This window comes from Halictus rubicundus, chromosome 1, assembly GCF_050948215.1.
Source record: "Halictus rubicundus isolate RS-2024b chromosome 1, iyHalRubi1_principal, whole genome shotgun sequence".
NCBI classification, from domain to species: Eukaryota; Metazoa; Arthropoda; class Insecta; order Hymenoptera; family Halictidae; genus Halictus; species Halictus rubicundus.
In genome coordinates, this window is record NC_135149.1 from 1,370,298 (window position 1) to 1,385,283 (window position 14,986).

General features: G+C 41.4%; 2 protein-coding genes across 14 annotated transcripts in view; one reads left to right on the forward strand and one right to left on the reverse strand.

Moving 5' to 3' along the window:
• The window catches only part of Tn (tripartite motif containing protein thin), an 82,767-nt gene that overhangs the window by 40,313 nt on the left and 27,468 nt on the right, over window positions 1-14,986 (reverse strand). For 10 of the 11 annotated variants that reach the window (XM_076804258.1, XM_076804130.1, XM_076804077.1 and 7 more), the window contains exon 3: window positions 1,630-1,811. In XM_076804258.1, the coding sequence (XP_076660373.1) occupies window positions 1,630-1,809 (180 nt within the window). In that variant the 5' untranslated portion in view covers window positions 1,810-1,811. Of the gene's footprint in view, window positions 1-1,629; window positions 1,812-2,826; window positions 2,967-14,986 lie in introns of those variants that run through there. The other variant, XM_076803998.1, reaches the window with a different exon arrangement.
• The window catches only part of LOC143365263 (uncharacterized), a 71,232-nt gene that overhangs the window by 3,180 nt on the left and 53,066 nt on the right, over window positions 1-14,986 (forward strand). The gene's annotated exons all lie outside the window — the stretch shown is intronic.

A 14,986-nucleotide genomic window follows, 5' to 3' on the forward strand; every position in this document is an offset into this window, starting at 1 on the left:
AATCAACTGTTCGAAGCTTAAAGGTCTAAGTTAGCACTCATGAACGTCTAATTGACGAATATGAGAGCAGACATTTATTTATTAAAAGCCACATCAGTCATATATAACCGGTACCGTTTCTTACACAAACTCGAAAATTAATGTTTTGCTACAATCTGCTAAGCAAACCAAATTTTATTAGTTTCGGCTAATCTTCGTCATCGATAAAATAATAGCTGGTTCTTTATAATTGCTCGGTGAATTCGAATCGATTTTACAAGAGTTTTCGAGGCCTGGTTTCTCGAGCAGGTATTTTCCAGACCTCTTTTATGCGGAATTGAATTTCATAGGGAATCGTCAGGTCGATGGTTTCTTCGTGGCTTTAATTAACGACGACAGACCGTTTGATGTTGCCGGCGAGGCGGGGCAGGGGGGGGGGAAGTAAGACAAATGGCTCGTGAGAGGTGTCACGCTATGAAACGCGAAACTTCATCCACTTTCATGAGGGATCCCGGGGCCGCAGATTCGACGCTGAATAAAGATGAGATGGCCGCGCGCATTATACCCGGTTCGGGGGAACCGTGTTCCGGAGCCGTATGGTTCATTTGAAAAGCGCGCGTACCGATGCATTTGCATCGCGGACGGTTTCATATCGCCGCGCGATTTATCCCGAGAGCACTGTTTTCTCCTCGGTTAAAATTGATCTTTCGCTTCCGGGAGCCGTGAGAATGAACCTCTTCACGGATGGAAAAGGAAGAACCTTTTCATCCCGTTTCTGTTTGTAACTTTGACAAACTTCATGCACTTCCGCCTCTTTACAGCGAATTCAAAGGAACTTTACATCAATCGTAATATTACTCTCTTTGCAAGTGACCCGGGTACATTATAAATTAAGTAAAACAGGATTTTGGTTCGTTAAATCGCTTATATAGTTTTTTAAAAATTCTTTATCTACTGGAATCCTCGAAGAGGTCCGTTTCTGACTAAATCGTAATTTTTAAACGGGTAGACTACCGACCAATCATTCCCAACGTGTCCCCAACAATATAAAAGTAATATAGTTATTGTAACTATTATGCAGGGTGTTCGACTACAGGTGGGAGAAAGTTTAGGGGGTGGTTCTCCAAGACAATGTAAAACGAAAATGAAGGTGACTTCTTGCGAGGCACGCGGAGTATCTGTCACGTGATAGGTGACTGTCGCGCGCCTCTATAACGCACACAACGTACACCTCTGTTGGCCGGGTTGTCACATTTTAGGCGAATTCTGAATTGTTAATAACTAAAACTGGAAGCCGAAATTATAATTTTTTTACTCTTCATTTTCGTCTTATATTGTCGTGAAGAACCACCCCTTAAATTTTCTCCCACCTGTAGTCGAACACCTTGGAGAACTGCTGAAGCTAATAACAGGGATTGCTTCTTGAACTCTTTCAGATCGTACAAATCTCAATAAAATTCAGTTGAAACCGGTAAACAGGATTCCCTCGATAAATCCCTCTTTTCATAATTTTTTAAAAATTCTTTATAAGGTTGTTATCTTTTAGGATTTCAAAGGGTTGGTTTAGCTGACGTAATGTTCAACAGCGATAAAGTTGGTTGTGGCTTGGAGTTAGTGTCACCAGCTGTTGACAGTTTGTTTGACACTTACTTGGTAAGGTATACGATGTTCCGCCCTGCATTCTGGACACTTGACCTGTCGTCTCACGTAGTCAACGAGGCCATCCATGCAGGGTTCCATGCAAAAGCTGTGCTGGCATGGCAAAAGCTTCGGGTTCCGGTATCGGTCCAGGCATATCGCGCACGTTAGCAGTTGCTCGAACTGCTCCATGCCTGAAACATGCAACAAACACTTGTTACGTTCGCCCTTCGTTCGCTCGGATCGGATCTATTTTGACTGTACAGGGCGATTTATAGTTGCTGCTCGCTTAATCCAATCATTATTACTTCGTTCCTCCTCATTAGAAAGCAAAAATTTAAGAATTCATCAGAGACTACTGAGGAGACTGCGAATCTTCATGGAAATGACTTCCTTTTAATACTTTTGATAAGCTGAACATAATGAATAGCTGTTCTTAAATTCTTTTTGCCTTTTTACTATTTTAAATTGAACCCACTTTCCCCATAAATGCATAAAATCCAGTCTACTAACGAGTCTACAAGAAGTACCTGTAAAAATGCATTTAGAAAATTGGTCGTAAACACTGTTATATGCTTAAATCATTTAGGAAACGAAGTACAGTAAAGTCTTGATCTAAGCCGTACGGAGCTACACAATCTTAGTCAGTTCGCCTATCCCCTCCACTGAGGGGCATACCCCGCGAGGGGCCAAGAAGCTCGAGCTGCTTCGGTCGCCGAGCAACGTACAGTGTAAACATGCCGCGTAATCCGGTTCCGGGTCGCAGGTATATCGGTGTGAACCACTACTAATCCAATTACAAAACTTTTTTATTTTTCATTATTTTTGTATGGGACTTTCACCAACTTATTCGTGGCATTTTTCTGATTAAAGTGGCACTAAACGTGATATCATTTGAACTGTATTTAGCGTCGTCGACGCGGTCACAAGAAAATAGTAGCCCTACACGATCAATGTCACAGCACGGACCCGAGGATTGAGCTTAGATCAAGACTTTACTGTCACAGCAATATCTATTAGTTTAATGGCTATAGGGCGAGTCAAAAATGCCCAGTTGGACTAGTTCCAAGTCAAGATGGCAGAAACGAAGCTTCCTCAATCTATATTCACCAGAACCCTTGCTATCGGTAAATATATATTGACCAGCACACTTGGATCACTCTGTACAGTCGGAAGTCATGCAGATGATATAGAGCGCACCGAACGTACGTAATTGAAATCAAAAGAACGCTGTGTCTTCTAAGATACATAAAGAGAGCTAGCAGATAGCACCGGTAGAATCGGACGTCTGTTCAAGATTACTATTTCGGATCACCGTTCACTTTGCCGTCCACTGACGTACTGTCTAAAAATTCCTGCGTTCCTGTTTATATCCGTTCGTCAACGCTTTATGATGTATAGACGATTCGGGATCGACTTGTCATCCTCCTCTATTCTTAACACTAGGTTCACGAAGCACTAAAAGTGCTATCCGAATTTTTGCCATTTTTGAAAAATAATTTTTCTTAATACTCTTATACGTATTTCTTAATTTTGTACCCAAACAAAGAAATTTGTTGAACAACGCCTCTTAGACGCGTCTTTGCAATCTCAAAAATGGTTAATTGAAGATATTAGATATAAATTATTTGAATTATTCTTAATCACACTTTTTTTATCATTATTTTACGTAAACCTAGTGTGTTAACCTTTCGCTACGTGTAAAACCGGTTCAGGGAGCGATCAACGCAAATGAACATTTTTCCATGCAATGATCGTCGAAGGTAACATTGACGGCCGCATCTGGCGATTTTCGCGAATTTCTGACGTTACCGAATAATATTTCGCAACGTATGCTTTATGCCTCGACCACGGTAGACTTATTTATTCCATCCGACGAACCGATCTGCGTCACAGGGTTCAAACTTGATCCCGCGTATTCTCGATCCTTACGTCACGCGATGAAATACGAAGTCGCAGATAATAAATAGTTCGAACGACTAATCCACGGACTGTTGCAAGTCGAGAACGCCATTGTGCCAAGTCGTTATTCATTGCTTTTACCACGCATTGTGCATTCTGCGAAATCCGAGACCCTCTCTCTTTATAATCGCCTATTCATCCCCACCATTCGCTGATTATTTAACTTGTCTTGTCTTACAAGATTCAAAAGAGGAAAGGCAAAATCGTGTCTTCCGCTCTTCACTGTTTCATCATAGTTCGATTTTATTCTAGTTTTACTACCACAAAAGAGGAGGAGAAAAATCATAGTAAAATTCTCGAACGATAAAAGGATCGTAAAATCGTATCTGCTGCACTCTATAAGCGCACGAACGGACCCAATCGATGCTCTCATAGCAGGGGAATGTTGTACGTCCTACAAACTCACCAACTAAACCATTTTTATACCTTCTACGTTATAGGAATCTTTTAAAAATGAACAAAATTCAGACCTTCGCAAAATTCGATTCTTCTGCACCTAAATCGTTCAAAATTTTCAGAAAAATTGATAATTCACATGACAATCGAAATATACCTAGCCTCTAGTGGACTGCGAATTTCTATGCAAAATGTTCTCCGCCGATTGCGATTACATAGGAGTCAAATAGAAATCTTCATTAATAATTTTACGAAGTCGAAAATTACTATGCTTTCCACCGTTCAAAATTCCTCCTAGTTATTCATCTCATAATTGCATAAAAATGTTCAATGTTCTAATAAATATCCTCGATAGAACATCTCACAAGAGATGCAAGCATAATTCGTCTCAATGCAGATTGAATCGTCAGATAAAATGTAAGAAAAATGATCGATATAAACGACGATATAAAAAGATGCTGGTCAACCGGCAGTGAAATGGATCGACGAGCTAACCCGTTTTCAGTGAACATGTTTTACGACCATCTCGGCTTAATCGTTTCCATTTTTCTCGGAGACAATGCGTCCCGCGGCTGCCAAGACAATGTCAAGATCTCGTCGGTGTCGTTGCTCTTCTATTTCGAGAGACGGTGTATCATTCACGAGGAAGCCAAGGGGATGGGAGAGCCCGAGGAGAGGATGTCCCTCTGTGTACTTCGCGCGTTGCAAATTACCTCGAACGTCGACTTCGTCTTGCAATTAAAGGCGAAGCTTGGCAGACGTGTTACGGTCCCGTGCTTCGTTCACCGAAGCGTTTCAAAATTCCCCGGGCAATTTACACCGGGGATCTTTCATTACCATCATCGGATCATCGGCGAACCTCACTGCTGAATTCATTAGTCGAACGTTGAAGCCTCGTGCTAAAATATCCCTGGCAAATCTCGCAAAAGGTTGCAAGAGCATGGATAGTATTCGAAAGTATCGGTCGGAAATTCAAGCTTTCGATTCTGCAAAATATTCTGGAAAATCTCAAAGAGACTTCACCGTCGAATCTATTATTCGAACGTTGAAGCCTCGTGCAAAATATTATATTCTGGCAAATCTGGTAAAGATTGTACAGTGAGACTGCAAAAGAGTCTTCTGGAATGTTTCGATGGCGACTATTAATATTGCTGTCTCCCCTAAGCCTCAAGGATCGAAAACAGCATCCTGATCTAAGAATATTCCGACCGTTGTGCGGAATGTAGACGATTTATCGCGTTCAATGGATGGATTCTTTCTACGAAGAACAGTTTTATACGTCGTGAAAGAATCTGTAAATCGGAATGGTTACGTGGGACGGTTTTGCTAGAGGATCGTAAAATAACCGCATCGCTGAGATTCGCGATAAGCTGTTGGCTTAATCGACCTCGAACGGCAGTGCACAAAGATTCAGCCTTGGTAAAAATACTACAGACGGACGGGAAATAATAAAACTTCGCTGGACAGTCTGGGAAAACAAAAAGAAAAATGGCGAAGTGAGAGTGAAGAAAATAAAAGAATTTTATAGAATTGAAAAAGTACATCAGTACAGTAAAGTCTTGATCTAAGCCGAACGGAGCTATACGACCTAGTAGGGATAATTCCGCGACATTTATCATCCAGGTCTTGGCGACATATATAGAGAAATCACTGTAGTGCGTCTTCGACCGCGCGGTCCGTGTCCGTACGCGCTGCCCTTTTCTACGTTCGGCGCGGTCACAAGAAAATAGTAGCCCTGCACGATCTAGGTCAGAACACGGACCCGAGGATTGGGCTTAGGACTTTACTGTATTTTGGAATTCTTTAGACGTTTTTATTGTTTCGTATTCGATGCACTAATTCTTGTCATAAATGCATAAAATCCTACAGCTCGAGTACTCCTTCAGACGATTCTAAAAATGTTTTTCGAGGACAACTTTGTGCGTATTCACTAATAAAATCAGTCCCGAAGTCGCGGTGCAAGGTTCCGCCGATAAACCGAAATATTTATGCAGCCGTTCGCGCCTCCGGGGAAAATCATTGATAAATCGCGCGAGGAATCAACGCGGAACGGCTCGGATGTTTCTGGTTTAAATATAAAACCGGGGATTCGAGGCGGTTTCTTGTCGAAGCACCGTCGAACGAGATTATTCGAAGCGTTCGCGGACACGTTGGCCGACAGCGGAGCCAAAACGATTCTCGTGTGTGTTTCGCAAGATCGACGAGTCGGAAGGCCGCGGCAAGGACCAATCGTGAGATCTTTCTCGTGGTCCTGGGCAATGCCGGGAACGTCGGCCCCGCGCATTAGAAAGCATTGTTACTCTTAGACGAACCACTTGTTGATCTTAAAGCGAATTCCGTGGTGCAACAGGCGGCTAGGCGCGATTGTGTTAGCAACTTTCTGGATACCGGGAAGAGGGATGTTAATCGTGGCAGCGGGTCCTGAACTGCGCGACTTAGTCAGCTACTGCAGATTTCCATTGTTTTGACGGGGGACGCTTCTCCCAGATACCGTCTGTCGCAGATTTCGGGGACAGGAAACCAGCCGGTGAAATCGTGCGACAAATTTGTTCTCCACCGGACGGTGTTCGAAATGAGTGTCATCCTCCGACCTTGTTTCGGAATTTTTTTTAACGAAGCCAGAACAGTGTCCTGCTTTGAATTTTTGCACACACGTGCGTTATCGTTTGATGTATATGATGAAGTGTTTTGAAGCCAAAATACTTGAACTGCACTTCCTTAAACAAGACCTTTTTTTAAGGAATTATGTGTCTCATCTTAGTGACCCAATTTCAGCCGGTCTTCTTTGGGAATTTTTTTAGAGAAACTTAAAGACTGTCTCGAATTAAATTTTCTGCAGTTATATTTACCGCTATTTGCAGTATATGTTGTATTTTTTTCAAGCCAAAATAATGAAAATTGTACGAGCTGTGCTCCCTTGAACAAGGCTTGTTTTAGAAATCAAAGTGTCTTACTCTCAGATACGTTTTGTCCGAGTGCAATCGCTTTAGACAAGAAAACGAAGTAGCTTCTTCGTCAGTATGAATGTAGCTATGGTTTAAGTAAAAATAAATAAGCTGTACAATTATTTAAAAACGACGACAACAGCTTTAATTTCGAGTTTCGATTTCTTAGGCGTTTCTTTGGTATGTTTTAGGTATTTGGTAACAGTACGTTCCCTGAAGGTTCTCTAAAAATTTGAAATTAATCGGACCACTTTATATTTTGTGAAAACTCTAAACCAGAATGTCAAACCACCTCAAACTCCGAGCTATTAATACAAAAATCGGCGTGTTTGCGCGAATTGAAATCGTTCCAGGAGAAACAAACATTCCCGAACTTTGCACCGTCTTTGTTGTTCGGCGAAAATTTTGTTGGAAATTCCCACGAGACAAAGGAAATCGTATTGCGCGTGAATCGGGTCCAAGAATTTCCCGAGCACATTCATACTAATTGTCCCGTTTATGTTTCGAGCTTTCCATGGATCGAGGAGAATTCTTCGAATCGCTGTGACGCCGCGCCGGCCAGGTACAGTACACGTGGCGCGTTATTATTTTCGCGCCAAGCGATCGAATGGCGCGTCGAGTGATTCAGCATTTCCCTTTGTCCGACTGCGAAACGCTGCGAAAATCGTGGGCGTCGTTTCGTGAACCCCTTTCTTCTGTTTCTCTCGCGTTTACATTCCGTGTTTCCCCGATGCACAAAGCACCGTGAAACGCGATATATTCTGTCGGTCAGAATTCGTTGAACCCGTGGGAGACCTTCGCCAACGTCCTCGGACCCTCCGCGGAAACCTTCGAGAAAATCCTCTTTTGATGTCTGAGACAAAGAGCTTTCCCGGACGCGGCTACACGTGAAAATTTAATGTTCCAAGTCCGTCGCAGCCTGACTCCGGAAATTTCAGATCCAAATTTCGATGCGAAAACCGAGGATTTTCTGTGCGAGTTGCCGGACTTGTTTTGGGTGTTGTGTAGGGTTGTAAATGTTGGAAAACATTGAAATTGTCTGAGAGCATCTTTTAATGACCGTCTCTTTCTTGGTTTAAGGCCAATGTATTTCGAAACAGCTGTGAGAAGTATAGGTTTTCATGATGAATTTAATTAAAATTATTGCACGTAGCTGTCTATGCTTGTCCACTCAATAATGATTTCTTTTATCCACATTGATTCAAGGTGGTTTTAAATTTCCGACTTGAGATTTTTATAAAAATATTTACAATGGATGTACTCTTTAAAAATTGGAGCTGAAATGTTAATTTCCCATATACACACGCATGGAACTCTGAGATTTCGAAAATTGATCTAAAAATTTCTTGAACCTCCATTTCCTGAATCCAAGTATTCATTCGAGTGGTTTTACCGCCAGAGAACAAATGCCACAGTAAAACTAGGCTAAAAATATAAAAATCTCCGAAATAAGTCTGTCAAGTGTCTTTGTTCCTAGACGTGTACTATAATAGAATAGCTAGAAAACACTTTTGTTGCCAGAAAATATATACCACAGTAAGCCGAGTAACGGTCCAAATAATTTTTGCAAAGCGTAATCTTCGTCTGTAAATTACATACTAGTCCCAAAGAGTCCTACTTCGGTCGGCTTTCCCGTTAGTATCCCCCAAGATTTGAATACATCCGTCTGCTCGACGTATAGTGGAATCCAAAACGGCAAAGAAAATGTTCAAAGGGAAATAGAATTGAATCCGTCAATTTGTTGTCTCGTGTACGTACCCAGGAAATGATTACGAGCCCGCGGACTCTTCAAAGCTGTAGCATAAAATAAAATCCGAGTGTCTTTCCCGTGATCGTAGAACAGTGGTAATAAAGGAGACTCGAATCTCTGGCGAAATCAGAGTCTCGAGAGAAAAAGAAACTTAGGAAGATCCAAAGCACTATGAACTTCACACGCGACAGAAACACCGTTGGGCTCTCATCGATCCGTGCGTGATCGATCGTCTCGAACGGACGAAAACGTTTTAGCCTGAACGTTTCGGCGCGATTTTCACGAGACACTGGGACGGAATACAGCGTGTGGTTGTTCTGGAATCGGTCGGTCCAGGGTATACTGACACTTCTCGACGTCAGTGGCCAGACTTACGCTAGCGAGGAGCGCGCGCTATACTTAGACGGAGACCTTCGATTTCCGGCGGCTCGTTTTCGACGAAAGATCCACGCGAGAAAGCAACGGAACGATTCTCTTGCCTCTACCCGACGTCCCACGCGTTCCCATCACGATTTTTCTCGGGTTTCCCGGTCACCGACTCGAATATTCCTTTCCGATTGCGACCACTACCGCTGATTTATCGCGTTATGCGAACTGAGAGAGGAAAGACAGAGAGGGAGAGAGGGAGAGAGAGAGGGAGAGAGAGAGAGAGAGAGAGAGAGAGAGAGGCGAGGACAAAAGGGACCTTGGTGTAAATTTAACGCGTGTTTTGGGGACCTCTTCGTGTCCCTCGAGGAACTCTCGATTTAAACGCCGCGAAGAAAGCCGCTTTATGCGGGGCCAACATTGTCAACGTTCCCACAATGTTTGTTTTACAGTCGGATGCTCCACGATTTCCTGCCGGAATTTTCTATGACACGTGGGAAGTACAAGTGAGCAATTGGGTTCGTGAAAGTAAAGAAAATCGCTGCGAAGTTATTATTTAATTATGTTGGAACACTGTAAGAGTTTCTGCTCTCCTACAATAATTTTTAAATGAATTTTTGCAGAGTTATTTTTCTTCTTTCATATAAAAAGTGTCAGGTACTCCTGAAATATAGAAGCTACAGAAAATCGCTGTTAAGTTATCACTAAATCATATTAGGGCAGCGCAAAAATTTCTATTTTGCTTCATTAGCGTGTAGTAGACATTTTTTCGAAAAATGTCTGCAGTTTTATTCTTCTTGCAATTGCAATTGCAAAACAGCAACAAGTTTTCCCAAATGAAATAAAAATTTATTGAACCTAGTTTCCTACTTTCCATCACGATCTTTTTAATCAATTCCAAAATCCAATATTTTTTAATAATTTTTAGGATCAATCCCGCGCGAAAACAATGAAGAACATTAAAAAGCATAAGTATTAGGTAAAGAGAATTAAAAATGGAGGATAGAATTTACCAGCTGATTTTCAGTGAGTGTATTGCACAGAGTTGGCTAGCATGTCTGTCTATTGCGCGCCGTTTCTACTTGCCCCGCGCGCGCGCAGACAAGATCGATTTTCATCGTCGATTTCCTCGAATGCCGAGTCAAATTTAATCCTGACAGGTCCTCCGAGGATTAATCAAGCCTTCTGGTGATCGTCATCGTTAATTCGTGTTTTGTGGACTGATCAGAAGAGACTCTAGAATGAATCGGTGAAAGTGGACCACCGTTACCTCGCATCGCTATTTTTCTGCGTCTTTAATTACCGTTCCGGATTTAGAAGGCATTCGGATCTACCGGTCTCCGTCGCCTCGTGATCTACGATTTATTTATTATCCGTCGAACGACTTCGGTAAATTTAGACGATGCAATCAAATTAGATAATCGGTGCCGCTTGTACCCACCGGCGAATTTTCCACTGTACAAGTTAACAGCCAACATTATTTCAATTAATTTCACTGTAAAATTATGCACGTTCCATTTGGTTAAATTTTTTTAAATACATTTTTTAAACAAGATCCCTTCTGTTTTAAATAATTTCTATGTTGCTGTACGATATGAACGCGGATGTTTATGCAAACTAAAAATTGTCTACATCAATTGCAAGAAACATTTAACTGTCTTTTCTCCTTTAACAACCTTAATAAGTTCAAGGCAATATACTGATATTTCTAAATTTTTAAAAATATTTCTACCGTTTCAAATCGTGTCAATTCGTTTTGTCATAAATCCAGAAAATCCACAATCTATATATGACAGATGTCATACATAGAATTCACAATACGTATCCTAATTAAAAGATATACATGGTGCTGCAGATTGATGCTGCCGAACCTTAATGAAAGAAGTGTGTGCTTCAAGGCCTTATTAGAAATGTATAAACAAGAATTTGAAGGATTCAGCGAATACAGAAAAAGAACTTTCAAGGAAAAGTTGTCCGAAACAAGAGTAAATATTTCCAACGAACTGTTGGCACAAAGAATTACCGATTCGGTCGGCGCGATGAAAGTACAATTGAACGTCGCGCAGTAATAAATTCGATTCCGGGCCCCAGAAATGTATTAACAAAGTTTGCTGGCTGGTACACACGGTACACTTAATTAAACCGCCGCTATATGTAAAATTCGAGTAACGAACGGAATTAAGAAGATATAATTTGGCGGAGCAATTTGCGGGCAGTCGATTAAAAAAGATTGTCGGCGCTGATTGCGTCGAATGCAAAATTGTAGGATCGATCCGCGTCGCTCGGTGGATTCGTTAACGAAGCGCGCTAGCGAGCGGGCGAGCGAACGCGCGCGTTCTCGCCAATGAGTTTAACGTCGGTTAGAAATCATACCTTAACCCGTTTATTGTAATTAAAGTTAAAACGATGCAGTGGCGTGCGGCGGCGTCAACGCGAATCGATATCAATTATATTCAATCTGGCGGCACGCCAAGCACCGGGGCCAATATTAAAGGCTAATCCAGATGATCGGATACCGTTGCGCCAGGAAAATTTTCGAGAATTGCCTTCCCGGTGCGGCGGCGTCTCGTTTTCCCATCGGTCTGCACGACCAAACCGGGACCAAATAAAACAGACAAAAAAAAATATACAAACGAGGATGTACCGACGCTGATACGTCGCCAATGGCAGTCCGTGGCTGGATGCGTTTCAAACGCTGCCACAACTTTCATTTCCTATTGATACACGCCGGAGACTTATACGCAACAATGCTAAAATCCTGATAGATTTTTCCCCGGGAAAACCAATTCTTTTCCGAAGTTACCTTATTTTAAACCACCCTGTATACTTTACATTAAATCTGCCAGCATTGGACAAATTATCAATTGTATACTTTCTATAAAATAATAATAATTTTACATATTTTATGTTACCGAAATTGTAAAGAATGACTTGATCATTTTTTCTTTATCTGAACACGTGCTCAATCTTGTCATTTTTATATGCCAGCATGTCCTACTCACTTTAGTGCTCGATTTGTTAAATTTTAACATTTACATTTCTTTTATCTCCTTAAAAATTTGTACAAACATTTTTCGCAATCGAAAATGCATTTTGGGGAATTTTCTGAGACTGTTAGGTTTGTAAATATACCTGCGATGAATGCAGAACACGTTGGACGTGGAAAGAGTTCACTGAAAAATCATTAACACAAAGAAAAAGTATTCAAAAGTTACTTTTCCCATACTACTCTGCATTACATAGAACAATCAGCATTACAAAATTACTATAAAATTGTTAATTACAACGTCCAGAAGAATTTCTAGAAATGTCTATTAAGTAAAATTAACTGAAGAACTTCAGCAGTCTAGTCTCGCAGAAATAACTCTTCCTCGCACTCCATGCTAGGAGGAACATTTTTCAAGACTTGTAAATGAAGAATTACTCCTTCAGAAGTACCATGAATTTTTTTTACAGTCGTTTAAAGAATCTAGAAAAACTTTTACAGTACTCTATAAGGGAGCACTATTAAACGAAACGTCTTCTGAAGAAAATTTCTGATTAATTTGAGCAGCAGTATTAAATTTTTTCTGACCCACTGCCTCCACGTGTGCGGTAACGGAACGCAAAATGCACACGATGCACACCGTTCGCCGCAACGATCTTACGTGCATTTATTTCTCGTGTTGTAGTTGCTGTTCCGTGCGGAGCGTTACTAGGTTTCAAGGAGAATAGAAAATCGTTCCGTCCAGGAATAGCTTGGTGAAAAAGGGATTTGCCGATCGCGGTTCTGCTCTCCTATTAGCGTGCAGCATCGGCACGAAACTCCGTGCTATAGTTAGCCTGGCGTTAGCACTGTCTCGCTTCTCCAGCGCTGCGTATTCTCAGGGAGCTTCCTCTCAGAATAGCCTAGCAGAATGCTGCTGCTGCTTTTCTTATCGACCCGAGCTTTTCTCTGGTCGGCAAGACAGCTATCTGCCACGGAATTTACCGGGCGGTTATGCTAAGTCGTGTTGAAACTCGGTCGGGAGTTGCTGGCGAGAGTCGATAACTGGGAATTTTCTTACCTTGTGGTGGCAGTCATGGCTGAGAACCAACCGAAAGAACGCCGATCTGCTTAAATGAAGCCCCCTGACACACCTAATTCATACCGTCGCTAAAAATATCGGAACCTCATTGTTTTTGTGTTTCTTCAAGCTTGAACTTTGGGGTCCACTATCTCCCCACAAAATGTGACTTTTTTGTAAGGGTGAAGGGAGTTTGGAACCACTTCTCGATTTTTAGCGAAATTGTGCGAACGGAAACTTTTTCGCAGCTTTAGAAACAGCTTCTTAAAATTTGAAAACTTTTAGTGCTTCTCGTTGCTAAATTTACCCTGCTGCATTTCTAGCAGCAGAAAATAAAAATTAAATTTCAATAAATTGGGCTTGTAAATGACAGATTCGATAGTGTGGCTCAAAGTGTAACGGGTCCAAGCCCTGCGACTTTAATTACATACGAAAAGGATAAAATATTTCCACTAAATGAAACTCCTCACTTTTCTACAATTTTTGCTAGTGCAGCCAACAAGCTACCACGTGTAAATGTTTAGGTTCGTCTTCTCAACGAACGTCTCTCCATCTCTTGCCTCGAATGTTTAAAAATTAACTGTAAATATCAGATATGACGTAGAATCGTAATTGTTTGCGCGGTTGAATGGGGAATGGCTCCTTCCGGTGGCAATTTTGCAGGGAATGTTGAAAAATACGAGAAGATTTAGCGTCGTTTATCGGTGCGACGCGACGTCGCCATAATAGATGTATTATCACGAGGGCGGGGTCCAGGCCGGACAACGGGCATTAAATTCATTGTGTCCTGGAGCCTTTTATCACCGGTATTGTAATATTTAATCGCGGGGGGCGATACGTTTATAAATTTGATTGGCGCGACACGCGGCATAACGTATTTCGCCTGCGGGAATAAAATCATGGCACGGTCCGCGGATTTCTGGTTTGGTCGCGCGTGCATCGATAAATTGGCGCCCGCGCCAATTTCTTTCCCATTATACCGGCGAGCTTTGTTTTCGGTTCTCGATGGCAAGATACAATTATCAGTGGAGGGACAATTCGCGGGTCCGACATGGCCTCTCTGTCAGCAAGGCTTTATGAATTGTTTAAATATTTGTGAAAGCGGATGACGCCACGGTGAGCCCGCTTCCGAAGAATCGAATTGGCTCTGGGTTGATTTAATGGTCTGGACAAACATTCGAAAATATTTGATAATTTCAGGACGTTCTGGTTGTAAAAATTGAAAGACACAGTATACCGTTTCGTGTTTCAATCGTCAGTTACGAGTTACCATTTTTAATTGGCCATTTTATTCGTGGAATGATTCAATCCAATTCGTTTATATCTCGCTGGTAAAACAGAGGTTATTGTTTATCTAAGAAATATTTGTACAGGATAGTGTGGTTTTAAAAAGTTAAATTGTATTTAGGATAGGAGATCGAAAAAATTATTTGAATCAAATAGAAAATTAAAAGCTTTAAGGATCATTTGTAAAATAGAATGCAGGCACACAACATCCGTCAATCACAAGGCAACAAGGAGGGCCAGGTATAGTAAATTTAGTTTTGAGATAATCCCCTTCGTCCCAAAGATTGATGACCCTCGTTAAGGCCGATCTACCTGAGGCTCCCTAAATTTTGTCATTCATTTACGGACACTCGCGACGTTCGCATCGGCGACCGATTTATAGTGTGTTTACAGAATTCAGAACCTTCAGAATAGTTCGAATTTTTTATAATAATTTGCTATGTGTACGTTCCATTAACCCTTAGCACTCGAGTGGTGACTCTGAAGCACCACTAGAAATTGTTGCGGCATTATTTCAAAGAAATTACAAAAAATATTACAAAATATTTGTTACATCATAAAATTCGTATTTAATAGTTCACTATACATTTAATTATTATATGTGGAAATCGGATCAG